This window comes from Patella vulgata, chromosome 7 (assembly GCF_932274485.2).
Source record: "Patella vulgata chromosome 7, xgPatVulg1.2, whole genome shotgun sequence".
Taxonomy (NCBI): domain Eukaryota; kingdom Metazoa; phylum Mollusca; class Gastropoda; family Patellidae; genus Patella; species Patella vulgata.
In genome coordinates, this window is record NC_065885.2 from 16,935,991 (window position 1) to 16,950,521 (window position 14,531).

Below are 14,531 nucleotides of genomic sequence, written 5' to 3' on the forward strand. Positions count from 1 at the left end.
GGATCTATTGAGGGAAAAGTGTTACAAATATCACCCCCCCCCCCCCCCACACACACACACACACAAATTTTGGGTTGAGTACAAGACCAAAAGTTTCATTGGATGAGCAACAGATTCTAATGTAGATTTGAAAATGTGGTCACCCTCAAAAGTTTCTAAATTGATACCATTGATCGACTTTTGGCTATAGGTTTCTCTATAGTCTTTTATTAGTGAATATTTTTAAAAAGGATTTATCCCCCCCACACCAACAAGTTTAACCCGGTTCTGAATCCCCCCTCCCTCTCTCTTTCTTAAACACTTTACAATGATATTGTAAATGGACTATGATATTATTGTCTGTATTATTTATTATATTGACGTTAACGCAACATTAATTTATAGGATATATCATTTACATTATCATGAATTATGGAATATCTAAATTCCGTTTGAAAGTTATTAATGTGTGTATCAAATATCGATTTTAATGTACATCCCATCCATTTATGTAAATAATTAACGTGTTTATGGCGTTTACCTTGCTTCTACATAAATAATATTGCACTTTGATACGTGCCTACTGGGACAAATCAGACGTATTGGGAGCTAAAGTGGAGTACAATCTCAAAAGGTTTTCAGTTCACTATACAGCAAATTGTTGTTGTAAGGGGTCCTATAAATTAATTACAGAACAGCATCAGCGTTAAGTTCCTTGAATGACATTTAGAAGTAGAGGTATAATATTCATAATAACACAACTTTATGGATTTACTACTTCTTGGTTTATTACATGCAACGTTTCAATACTCTTACAGGTATCTTTATCAAGCAATGATCAATAATGAATAACAACTCTACATTTATAGTACATCCATGAGTAAGAACCATTTAACAATAAAAACATAACATTAATTAAGACTATAACAACAAACATCAGCGTTGATCAAGGACTGATATGTGCGGTAGCCTACAATGGCAGGTCCAGTTGATGATATGTTTAAAGAGCCAATCCCGATAATATTTTGGAGAATAAAATTGCCCAATTTTGTGTCAAAATCCCCTACCTTAGACCCGAGAAACTAACTCAATATATGTGATACGTTTTCAAACTATTTAAACCCGTCAGTCTCCAATTGGAAATGGAGACCGGTGTCCCAAGCTGTATTATACGGTGTCTGGATAAAACCAGACATTTTTTATAAAAAAAATGTGTAGGTGATAATTACCTTTCGTTATCAAGTACAGCACATGGGTCATTCATTGTATAGACCTCTAAATGAACGTGAATCGATTATCAGGTCACCCAACGAAAAAAATTGACCCGAAATCTTAAAAGGGTTACGTGTCCGGATAAGCAGTTTTGACGTTCGCGTCCAAACGATTCAATATTTTGGGCTGAGATTTTAAGACAAGGTAAATACACCATTCCTCTATATTTTGGCGCTTAAATTTCAAACGTACTCAGACTTTTTTTAGACTCTGTTCAATACCACAATTAGAGGCGCCGGAACGGCGCGAGGGCCAGGGTATCAAAATTTTGAAATTTAAAATACATGATAATGAAAGAGACAAAAGCCTGATTATTCACAATTTTCGTATCATGAGCAATTCATCTCATAAAAAATTATTTTTAATTTGACATTCAATACACCAATCTTCATCAAGAAAATAGAATAAGCTTTTTGAACGAGACAGTAGATTTAGAGACACGATTCTTGCAAGAGCTCATAATCAGGAGCAAGTGTTGACGAGAAACTATAATGATACTATAATCGACCGAAATAATTGATGCGCTGATCAGATTTCACAATAAATTCAGATAATATTTTCACAATGTCTATTTCGTCCATTCTCAACTTGTGAAATTTGGCAAATAGTTTAAAAATGAATAGACTAGTAAAAAGGTTGAAAACTTTCATCATTAGGGCATGGGTATACATGTATACCCCAGAAAAGGGCAGGGTACCATTTGTATATCCTGGTACCCGGGTTCCGGCGCCCCTGACCACAACATGATTCTTGCAACTCTTAGTCGGATTCGGTTTGTTACCTAATTCCCATCCGTCGGCTTTTCGGGTAGAAATCATGGAATAAGCTTTATTTTGTAGGTTTTGATGTTTGATTACAAAAAATCAATGTTGACATTTTTTCTGAGTAGGTCTTCATAGTATGGGAGGCCATTATTTGAGGGTAGCCATTTTGCGATAATATTCCAACTTATTTTATTATTTTCACCTTATTTATAATGTTATCGACATATCAACTGTGATTTGGCAATGTATTAATATTGGCAGGGTTCATGACTATACTTCAGATTGTTTTCCATCATTTCAGTATGATATTTCCAAGACGGCAACCATTTTTGGCGGAAAATCGGACGATGTGCTGATTTCGATTAAGTAGTAGTGCTTGGTGTCAATATATATGTTTTCATGGCCACAGATTCCATTCCTGACATTTACAACCTTGTAAAATGATCACATGTTCATTTACTTAGCATATTTCCAAGATGGCGGTCATTTTTTGGGGAAAATAGGACCATGTGCTGATATTGATTAAGTAGTCGTCGTTGGTGTCAATATATATGTTTTCAAGGGCACAGAAGCCATTTCGGTTAGTAACAACTGTGTAAAATGATTATTTTGCACATTTACAATATGACGGCCATTTTTTTGGCGGGAAGATGGAACGATGTGCGGATATTGAATAAGCAGTCGTCTATGGTACCAGGATATATTTTTTGGGGAGCATATTCCATTTTTGCCGTTTACAACTGGGTAAAATTACCACATGTTCACATATTTAGCATATTTCCAATATGGCTTTCATGTCGGGCGGGAAAATGGGACGATGTGCTGATTCTGTTTACATAGTCTCGTTTTTGTGTCAATATTTGTTTTTCGGGGGCGCAGATTCGATTTCTGCCATTTACAACTGCGTGAAATGGTGGTATGTTCACACATTCAGCATATTTTTGTTTGTGGCAGAACGTTTTCTAAACACATTATACTGTAAAGGTTTCTGAATCCAATTATGCTATGTATAAGCTTGTAGCATGTTCCTGGAAGCCTGTGCCGAGTTTACCCATTAGGTATATTATCCAACAAGGTTGTAGTTGAACTCCAGCGCAATATCATTCCACATGTTCGTTCTACAATCATCTTGGAAGTCAGTTAATAACATAATCTATGCTATGGGGGCTTCTTAGCAAGTATTTCATTTACAGCCACGTCGCCACCACTATCATCCACGTTGCTGCCAGGCTGGAACGAAGCTCCTGGCCATATGCTTGCTATGCTGTTACGACCTTTATGTATATATAGGGAAGATACTGAGCCTCGTACATCAGCTTCAGTCTAGCACCCAAAGAGGAAACCTCAAGAAAACTATGAAATGTTCTTCATTGCTTGATTGTTGGTTGTTTTCTGCTTTGAAAGTGAATGAGGACGGGTGAGCATGGCACAGTCTCTATAAGCGTGACGAGAGAACGCCTTACGCCTGGTAGGCATGTCACTGGAGTGTGGTGAGAAAGTATCCCGGTCTGACTGGTAACCGCGAGATCATGGTGGGAACACTTTTCGCGCAGCCAGATCTTGGCCATGAGCGTAGAAAGATCTTGTAGTAAGCGCTTGGTGTGGTCGTTGCAGGCGCATGATGGGCACGTGGCGTAAGCACCACGCTGCCGCTATGCTCTTTTTGCCTTCATGCCAGGAATAGGCTTTACTTTCCCAGGAAAATCGATGATAAATAAATGATAAATGAACATACGAACATTTTACGTAGTTGTATATGACAGAAATCGAATCTGCCTCCCCGAAAACATATATATTGTCACCAAAGACAACTACTTAATCGAAATCAACCCATCGTCCGATTTTCCCGCCACAAGTGGCAGCAATATTGGAAATATACTAAATATGTAAACATGTGATCATTTTACAAGGTCGTAAATGTCAGAAATTGATTCTGCGTCCCCGTAAACATATATATTGACACCAAACACGACCACTTAATCAAAATCTGCACATCGTCTCATTTTCCCGCCAAAAATGCCCGCCATCTTGGTAATATGCTAAATATATGAACATGTGATCATTTTACAAGGTTGTTAATGTCAGGAATGTAATTTGTGACCCCGAAAACATATATATTGACACCAAACACTACTACTTAATCGAAATCAGCACATCGACCGATTATCCCGCTAAAAATGGGCGCCATCTTGGAAATATCATCATGAAATGATGGAAAACAATCTGAGATATAGTCATGAATGCTGCCAATATTAATACATTGCCAAATCACAGTTGATATGTCGATAACATTATAAATAAGGTGAAAATAAAAAAATAATTTGGAATATTATCGCAAAATGGCTACCCTCAAATAATGGCCTCCCATACTGTGAAGACCTACTCAAAAAAAATGTCAACATTGATTTTTTGTAATCAAACATCAAAACCTACAAAATAAAGCTTATTCCACGATTTCTACCTGAAAAGCCGACGGATTTACATTAACGATCGGACTATCTGTATAAGAAATTGGCTATATACCAGAATTTATCCACCACTTACAGTGTCCGTATGACATTATAGAATAAAGATTATTTATATTGATCAAGACCAGGGTTCCCAACCTCCGGTTAGCGACCTCACCTTGGGAAAAGGAGCACTTTTAGTGGGGTCGTGGCGGACTACTCTGAAACTATTGAATATTGAAAAAATGCTATGTTTTCATAAAAAGTATATTAATCTCTGATCTATGCACCTCTTGTTAAATTGCCAATCGTCTTTCCTCTTTCACGCTCACGATTTGTTTCCTCAGTATCTCATTTCAACATTGTTTCCTCAGTCTCTCATTACAAAAAAAAAAAAAAAAAAAAAAACCCTCCAAGGATTATCAGATAAGGAGGACACTGTTACTGTTGGAAAGCTTTAGTGGTATATCTATTTTCATAGAACATTTCTTTTGCAAATGAACATTGTAAACGGTCTACAGATCGGAAAGATCAAATTAAAAACGCTTTGCGATTGTTGGCCTATTGACTAGGATGTTCTTGGAACTTTTTGTCGACATTTGCCCTTGGCTATTGCCTATGTCACCGAAACCTAACCTTAAAAGCACCCTACGGGACCAACCTTACGCAAGTAAAATACTAACAAATACAGCGCTGGCAGGTGAGCTCAAGTTAATTGGAAGTCCTTAGCAGAGAAATCGTTTACAAACCCCGGTATCAATTGGTGGGTTATCCGGAAAATTATTTGTGAATTTGAAATGCTACAAGCGGCTGCCAGGCAGGATACGCCCACATTTTCGAGAGATGGATAGAGAACAAGCAAAAAAGAAAGTGATTTTTCGTACAATCAAGGGCCATAATTCAGAAAATTACAATTCGATATGCGCAAATATGGAAAGGAACCAAGATCTTTGGGTTATAAACTTACATTTCAAGTTTCAACAAAATCGGATAAAAAAGTGTGACCTCTATAAGGTCCACAACCTTGATATACCATACTTTTTACCTTATTTGAGAACGAGGGGCGGCCATTTTGTCTGTCAGTTTTGGGCTGATTTTCACGAAATTCGAACACAGCCGTCCTTAGGGTGTAACGGTGATATAAAAATACGTTTTTTTTTTAAATCGGATAAAAATTATGACCTCTATAGAGCCCACAAGCTAAAAACGCGATTTTTTGTACAATCAGGGGACATAATTCAGGAAGTTATGGTCCGATATGCGCGAATATCGAAAGGAACCTAGATCTTTGGGTTATAAACTCTCATTTCAAGTTTCAACAAAATCGGATAAAAATCATGATCTCTATAAGGTCCACAACCTTGATATATTTTTACGCTATTTGAGAACGAAGGGCGGCCATTTTGTCTGTCAATTTTAAGCCGATTTTCACGAAATTTGAACTCAGCCGTCCTTAGGGTGTAACGGTGATATAATAATACGTTTTTTTTTCAAATCGGATAAAAATTATGACCTCTATAGGGTCCACAATCTAAAAACGCGATTTTTCGTACAATCAGGGGCTATAATTCAGGAAGTTACGGTCCGATATGCGCGAATATCGAAAGGAACTGAGATCTCTGGGTTATAAGCATAAATTTCAAGTTTAAACCAAATCGGATAAAAATTGTGACCTCTACAGTGTTCACAAGCTAAAAACGTGATTTTTCGTACAATCAGGGGCCATAATCCATGAAGTTACAGTCCGATGCATGCCAATATCGAAAGGAACCGAGATCTTTGGGTGATAAACCTATATTTCAAGTTTCATTGAAATCGGATTAAAATTGTGACCTGTAGACTGTTCACAAACAATTGTGGACGGACGGACGGACGGACAGGGGCGCGACAATATACGTCCACATGAAAATGTGGGCGTATAAAAATGTGAATTGAATATTTTGACTCGTCCTCGGTTTCTAGTTAGTCTTCCAGCACGTTATAGGGGTGGTTGACACGTGTTTGGTCACATGATTAAAAAAACAAAATCGTAACTAACGGAAAGCTTTTATAAAGCAGATTCATTCCATAACTGTATAATGTCTGAAAATTCTCTGGACCTTCAAAACCTTTGAAGATTTAATGTAGTTTGAAGATTTAATGTCGATCACCATGACGCGTTGGTTATACTGCACGTAGGCCTATGGCTATGGTATAATCTTCGTCTTGTTGACCAATACTGACGGCACGGCATAACTGACTATCTGTGGCACATGCTGTCCTTGGACTTCTTGATGCAATAAACATCTTATCTTATGTAAGGAGCACCAGTGTCAGGTTTCGGTTTTATGTGCTTTCCACCAGTTTCCTTTTCCGGATTTCAGCATATGATTTTAGAGCATATCACAGTTTAGCCCATTATTATAGATTTGTGTAACTCACACAAACAATAGAAAGACGAATCAAAAATGAAAATCAATAGGAATCTTCATTTCAGTTTCAAAAGGATATATCGATTATTGCATGTTTTTTATGCTAATGGACGGACAGACAGGGGTAAGACTACGTTAAAATATGACAAAAAATACGACAAAAAAATTAACATTGGTTTCTATATATTGGAAGTGGTTTTTTTTCGAGAGAAGAAGCACTGGCTTACTAAGAAATTTCCTTGTGACTTTTCAGCGTAATCCCCCTTGCTTGTCGTACATGAAAGGGGGCCTCACAAGCAAAAGCATATAGTCATTCGGATTGGGGGGGGGGGGGGAGGAGAGAGAGAGAGAGTTTAACTCGACTCGATACAAAACGGGTCATTTTGGGTCTTTAAATTTTATTTCAATAATTCGCTTGCGTGTAGGGGTCTTTAGCAGTGGGAGGAAACCGGAGGACATGTGTACACATTGGCACGTGGATGTAAAAGTACCCTTGACAGTTGGAATTTGATAGAGTAGCAAAATTTTTCCTACCGCACACTATTTGCCCTTCTTCATAAACCTGTTCTACTCCGACTGGGCTAATCAAGACAGGGGATTGCGTCAACCTTCAGCATTCTCTGCAGGCAATACAAAGGAGGAAAAGGCCAAATCAAGCCAGGATCACTTATAATCTTTGCTAAAATCTTTTAATGCACCACTTTTTATTCCAATTAAATGCAAGCCAGGTGATTATCTACAGTGGATATTTTTATTGTTTGTCTTAATCAAATGTTAAATAATCAAATCGATTACATTTTAACGTGGATTAAGCTGTGAAAAATTGGATATGCTTTGAAAAATGTAGTTGACTATCAGTGGCTTTAAAACCTAATCTGCTGGTAGTTAGAATATATTGAATCTATCTGTGTTCTACTTGCAGACATGATCCTGGATGTTGATTTGTTAAAAATAATCAGTCTTTGAGACTCCAAAGACTTTCAGGTTGTGTCATTTGTTGCAGGTGACAATACTGATCAAAAGTCTTTGTTCTTGTTTAACTGAGAACTTTGATTGAGCAGAGGGAGATGGAGATGGAGATTGTCATCAAAATTATATAATATGGCACAAAACTCTTACAACAAATTAAAAACATATAGTGTTTATCATATAATAATTTATTTCTTTGAAAATAAACCTAAATATTGTCATTGTAGCTAATTTCTTTTACAGTCTATTTCGTAAGTTTATAAATTTCACAATAAATTGCAATCAATATACTGATGAATAGTAGCATGGAATAATGAACCATGAAATAAAAAGTTATTCAAAAATAAACCTGGGAGTGACACATATTTTTCCACTTATAAATTATCTGTCCAGTGACATTACTGACTAATTACTATGCCCATTTACCACTCGCATCTATTAAATATAAGACGGTCTGACTCTGACCCCTACCTAAAATGATTTCCTGATTTTGTCTGTGTTCCTTCTCTTAATACCAACAGTGGCTTATTTAGCAGGGAAATCATTTGGCCTTGACCTCCTACCACCTTTAAATCATTAAATAGTACCAGATAATAAATCAAAATAATATTGCATGCCTCCACCCCCCTATATCATTCCTTTAATATCAATTTATTTAATAACTTTGTCCTGCATATGCCACTGGTTGCCAATAATAAAAAAGAGATTGCTCCTAATAGCATTAATATAGAAATTATTGTTTGTATGTCTCTAGTCACTCTCATCATTCTATCAGCTTTTATCACACATCACAGTTTATTATATACATGTATAGCACTGTTTAAATATAGTCACAACTTGGTTAGCTCCCTTTATTGTCGGATTGTTTATCAACCTGAAAAACATGACATAAAAAAATTATATACCATATATATTTTTGTTTACTGAATAGTTTTTACCAAAATGGCAAACAACAATGAAGAGCCCCCATCCCATAAACAAAACAAAACGGAAAAAAACTCTGCACTAATTGTGACTAAACCCAACAACACTTTATCATATATATAACCAGTAGCGGATTATCAGTGAGGCTGATGAGGCTGCAGCCTCAGGCCCAAAGATTTTGTAAAAAAAAATTTTTTTGACTTGTCTGATACGATTAAAAACGCATAGACAATGAATGTTAGGGGGGTTGGGTTTAGGCCCAACGGGAATCAACATAGGCCCTGACCCGAAATTAATTAGGCCCACGCCATTTTAAATAGGCCCTATTTAAAAACTAAATAGGCCCTCCAGCAACTGCCGCCTCAGGCCTTGGTGGAGCTTAATCCGCCACTGTGTATAACTCATTATTCTTATACAAGATCTACTCCCTCACTACATTTATTCTCTCCATCACAGGGATCATAAAAAGTCATATAGTTTATTTTCTAAAAACAAAAAATCAGTTGACAATTATTAGTACAGTTCTGCTTTACATGTATATCAACTTCCCATCTTTAAGAGCACAAACAAATTCATGTTTTGGAGTCAGTAACTTTTTTTCGTTTCAATTTAATTTTAAAAATTAATAAATAATTATCTACATGTATATTCAAACTGTATGTATTATACTCTTTACTGTAATTAAAAGCAACTGTAGATGTTTCGTATTAATTCATATATTCACAAAATTTGAAACTTTACCTTTACTTTTTTTCCATGTAATAAAAATGGATTCTGGAAATCATGTTGACAATTAGCATACGCCATACCTAAACCTATACCTGCTCCGAAAGCTACTGGCCATGGTCTCCCTAAATAAATGAAACCAATATAAATAGAGGATATTTCTTGCTTAGAGATGAAATAAAATATGTTATTCACGACAAAACGACAAATGTTCTATTTATTTTATGAATTTACAATCATTTTAGGTAAACACAACATGGACTACTGCTAGCCAGTGGAATAACACTTTTATTTCACTGATAAAACGCGGTATTCCACTACTGATCATAAAATAAATTGCTTTATTTAATGTTGGAGAAATAACTGTTATGTGCCTATTTTGATCAAAAATCTTTTACACCATGCTGTCATAATTTTATTTTGCAATAAAGGTTGACAACAACAAGTGTGAGAATTTCCAAGATAACATCATAATTTCATGACACACAAAGCAAGGAAGAAATGTCTGTGTGTGTGTGTGTGAAAAAGCTTTATTTAACATCCACTTCCACCGAAGTGATATCGCTGACAATTACATGTCATATATAGAAAAAATATTTACATAATGTCATAATGATAGCATGAAAAATAACAGGTAAAAAATGTTATAAACTTAGTACATAATTTACATAAATGTCTATGATTATAGATTTAATAATTCATACATGCAGATGAATTGGCTTCCTTTGATCTAAAATCACTCCAATGTATACGAATGAATAAGGGTCAAAATTATAATTATTCATTCAGTTTAGTTTACATTCTTCATCATTCAGTGTGAACTACAAAGTGATGGACTAAGAAAATAACTGCATTCGATGTAGAATTATTTCTTAACTGTCCAGTTTTCATGATGTGATCAAGTAATGCTGTAGGTACTTTCTGGATATGGGTCCATGAAATTGCCACACACTACAATGTATCTCTTTCTATTATACAATTCATGTAGTGCTGCAGTAGTAGCGAATTCTGCAAAATTGACTTAATGGATAAACAACACTTACTTTTAAAGAATACAACTGAAAAGACGATTCCTAAACCAAGACCACTTGCTGTAATGGACAAAAAACAACAATCTTATTTCAGAACATTCAGATATTCTAACAAAACTGTAATTGAGAGGAATTTATTATGCCTAGCACTTCTGAGATCTTGGCCTGAGCTCCTTGTAAACAAATACATTTTGATGTGAGTTGAGTTCATTACACAGTTACATGTTCTTCATTATCAGGCATTAACAAATCAGACTGTATAAAAATTTGTGACAAATCTAGGACGCCATGTACATTGCTCAGGATACACAATTTGGCATATTATTAATGAAATGAAATGAAATGGGGTTTAACGTCCTACTGTTCTGCACCTAACCTGGGCTAATGAAGACGGGCATATGCCATACAGTGTGCTATGAGGGAAATTTTGCCCGGGCAGCGGCGCTACGGCCTACTCTTATATTGAATTGTAACTGCCAAGGGATCTTTTACGTACACGCCAATGTGTACACGGGACCTCAGTTTTTCGTCCCATCCGAACGACTATACAGCTGTCCTTGTCAGGCCCTCCATCCTGCATCATTGACAAGGGGAAACCACGTCGGAAAACCTGAATGAACTTTCTCGGCCAATGCAGGGATCGAACATCCGACCTCCAGGCTAGCGAGTCAGCGTCTTACCCACTTAGCCACGTGATCCCCAAGGCCAAAGACAGTATTAAATATCAATATAAATTATTTTGATAGGAGTTGTAATAATGTATATTGATATTTAATACCGCTCTTTATTAATAAAAGGCCAAATTGTCATTTTTAATTTAAAATAGTAGAGTCTTTTGGAAATCGCCTTTATGACACAAACACGCCTACGCTACGATTTTTAATTAAATCAAACAATGACAATTTGGCATAAAGAACGGTAAATCACCAAAACTCGATATATATTATTATGATGCGAGTTGAATTAAAATTGGTGGATTAGTGTGGATTTGTTTGGGTAAATCATGCTACCGACATTACCATATGATTTTAAAAAAATTAAATAGTCAACAAAAAATGTAAGTTATTTTTAGATTGCCGGTACAAAGTTGGCATTTATCTCTTACAACTAAGAGATGAATCATTAATTTAATTAAAATATAAAATGTACATTATAAGATATAAATAAATCTAATAATACCAGTTTTTATTGCCGAATCCGAGATGCAGCGATCCCATTTTTGTCCAAGAACATCTTCTGACCTTACTTGTTCAGCCATTTTGTCGAAATTTTGAAAGTCACAATATAAAACGAAACGGAATCTATTAATGATTTTTAAAAATGTGGAATGTTTCGTAAGATCTCTTTGTACATATTACATTATTTGCTCTCCAAAGAAAAGCACACTGGAATCTGAACCTACAGCCCAATTTAGCAATATTCTTTATTATTCAATTTCGGCTACTAAAATTTCGGAAGATCTAAAATGCAGTTGCCTCCCTTCAGCTGAACTCAAAGTCGATTTCTTTCTTGAGTAAATTTTCTTCCCTAGATCCTGCCATCTTTATAAAAATTCAAAACCAACATTTGATTTTCTTTTAAACCCCACTTTCTTAGACCTGTTTATAAATTCATTAAATCAACCATTCACCTATTAGCATATGAAAGAAAACTCATACCAACATCAATCCGTACGTTTTTGCCAAAACAGTGGCTACCAGGAATTATTCATTAAATTTGCACGCCAATTTGTGATTTTCTATTCTTCGGACTCTTGAAAAATAAATAGAGACGTGGATTATGTGGAAGGTGATTTCTTTAAAATTACAAACCTTAAAACTTTAGAACTATTAGCTTTTGAACAAAGCAAAAAAAAAAAAAAAATGTTTGGAATTCAGTTTTTATTATTTACCCAATCGGGGCATAACGATATGACGTTAAACCCCATTTCATTTCATTTACTTTTGGAAAATTCGTTCTATCGAAGAAATATTAAGAAAATTTTCCCGAAGAAGAGAAAATCGAATTGGTGTGACCTGAGGATGGGAATATCCAGGGCAGAGGCTAAATCCAGGTAGGCTACTTTTATTATACTTTCATAAAATATGGACAACTGTGTAGCCTTAACCTCGTTTAAACAATATTGTATTCAATATAATTACAAATAATCATACGCAACTATATATATACAATCTAACTAGGATACGACAAAAAACCAAAAGGCGTATGAATGTCGCTTCCTGATACGGCGTTATATTTAGGCACAGAAGGAATGATTTAACACCTGAAGTTCCGGGATGCAAAAGGATGTCAATTGAAGGCACATTATAGAAGGAATGATTTTAAACAACAGAGGCTAAACCTAGTATCTGCGAGTACCAGTTAAAGTAGCTAAGTCTCTAACTCAATATCATCCAAAATCTTCGACATTGAAAAAACGATTTATTTGTCGGTTTAAAGGGCCAATCCCGATAATTTTTTGGAGAATAAAACTACTTAATTTTGTGTTAAAATGCCTTAAAACCATCTACCTACGGGCCGAGCAAGTAACTCAGTATTTGTGATACGTTTGCAAACAACTTAAATCCGTCAGTCTTCATCTGGAAATGGAGACCGGTGTCTCAAACTGTATTATACGGTGTCTGGATAAAACCAGACCTTTTTGGGTTTTTTTTATAAAAATAATGTGTAGGTGAAATTTACCGTCCGTGATCAAGTACAGCACATGGGTCATTCATTGTATAGACCTCTCAAAAAACGGGAATCGATTATCAGGTCACCCAACGAAGAAATTGACCAGAAAATCTTAAAAGGGTTACGTGTCCGGATAAACAGTTTTGACGTTCACGTCCAAACGACTCAATATTTTGAGCTGAAATTTTAAGAAAAGGTCAATACATCATTCCTTTCAGGATAGTTACTTTAAATCAACAATAATGTTGTGATCTTACCGGGAAAAGATGGCCTTCTGATATCCAATATTTAAGACAAAATAAACATTTTACAATTGGTACACGAATCGTGTACATAATGCGTTTCAGCGCTATGTGTAATAAGGGAATCGAAAAACGAGGCTAGGATTCCACAAGTCATGTCAAACGGTGACGCTATATTCTTATCTGGAGAGCATGCCCAATAAATACTATTGGCGTAGACTGGAATAACCAGAAGCTAGAGATTGAAATTCGATTGAGAACACTGGCGTATCTCGCCGAACCTAACTGATTAGAAATTACAGTAAAAACAGAAACGATTGAATGTAAATCAATTTATATACATTCATATTACATTATTGTATGCGTTGCGACCCATTTGTGTCAATTTCTAGGTCCCAAATATAAGCGAATTATATTTAATTATATAATAAGTAGCTACCTTCCTTCCCGAGTGAACTGAGAATGAGTCTGTGAGTATATGGTAGGCTCAGGGACCCGTACATTTTTTATGTTTTCATGCAGTTCGAGTGCAATGGTGTAGGACGGAGGGTCTGGCAAGGGGCAGCGTCTAGTCGCAGCGTCCTGTCGCTCAGATGGGACCAAAACCGAGATTCTGCGTACACGTTCGCGTGGAGGTAAAAGAACCATCGGTGGCGGGGCCGTCGGTGGCGTACGTATACCTGGTTAAATCCCAAGTGATTTCAGATTATAACAAGGTTGGCTACTGATATTATTTCAACACAAGGCAATGTTCTGATACTGTGAAATGAAAGGGAAGTATGGTATTTTTTTATAGACGTGGTATTTTTCGGTACGGCAGATGGAATTTTGTTGCTGTCTCCGTTATGGAACTGATACGTAGGCGCAGGCTAGACTTGTTTACACCAAGACAAAACAGTTACACCCACCCTAGCTACGTCTCAAATGAATCAGTTATTGTTTTGATTTAAACCCCATCCGTGGTATTTCAGTTCATTTTAAACTTTCAATAAATGCTTTATTTTTAAACAAAATCGTGATAATTTTGAAAAATTAAATCATATTTTAAATGTGATTTTAACTTTGTTACTATTTTGTAAAATCTAATTTAAAG

At 35.8% G+C, this 14,531-nt stretch overlaps 1 protein-coding gene across 1 annotated transcript; it reads right to left on the minus strand.

Moving 5' to 3' along the window:
* Positions 1–8,011: 8,011 nt before the first annotated feature.
* On the minus strand, positions 8,012–11,859 carry LOC126828153 (MICOS complex subunit Mic10). Its single transcript, XM_050557755.1, has 4 exons — positions 11,703–11,859; positions 10,536–10,583; positions 9,508–9,617; positions 8,012–8,716 (listed from the first exon to the last, which is right to left on the minus strand). The coding sequence occupies exons 1-4, from the start codon at positions 11,779–11,781 to the stop codon at positions 8,684–8,686; spliced, it is 270 nt and encodes an 89-aa protein (XP_050413712.1). The 5' UTR covers positions 11,782–11,859; the 3' UTR covers positions 8,012–8,683.
* Between the last annotated feature and the right edge of the window lie 2,672 nt (positions 11,860–14,531).

Excerpts from the sequence above, each read along its gene's own strand:
- LOC126828153 (XM_050557755.1), bottom strand. The coding sequence starts at position 11,781 with ATGGCTGAACAAGTAAGGTCAGAAGATGTTCTTGGACAAAAATGGGAT. Across the intron at positions 9,618-10,535 it reads TTCAGTTGTATTCTTTAAAA|GGAGACCATGGCCAGTAGCT; the intron begins GTAAGTGTTGTT and ends TCATTTATTTAG. Across the intron at positions 8,717-9,507 it reads TACATGGAAAAAAAGTAAAG|GTTGATAAACAATCCGACAA; the intron begins GTAAAGTTTCAA and ends CATGTTTTTCAG.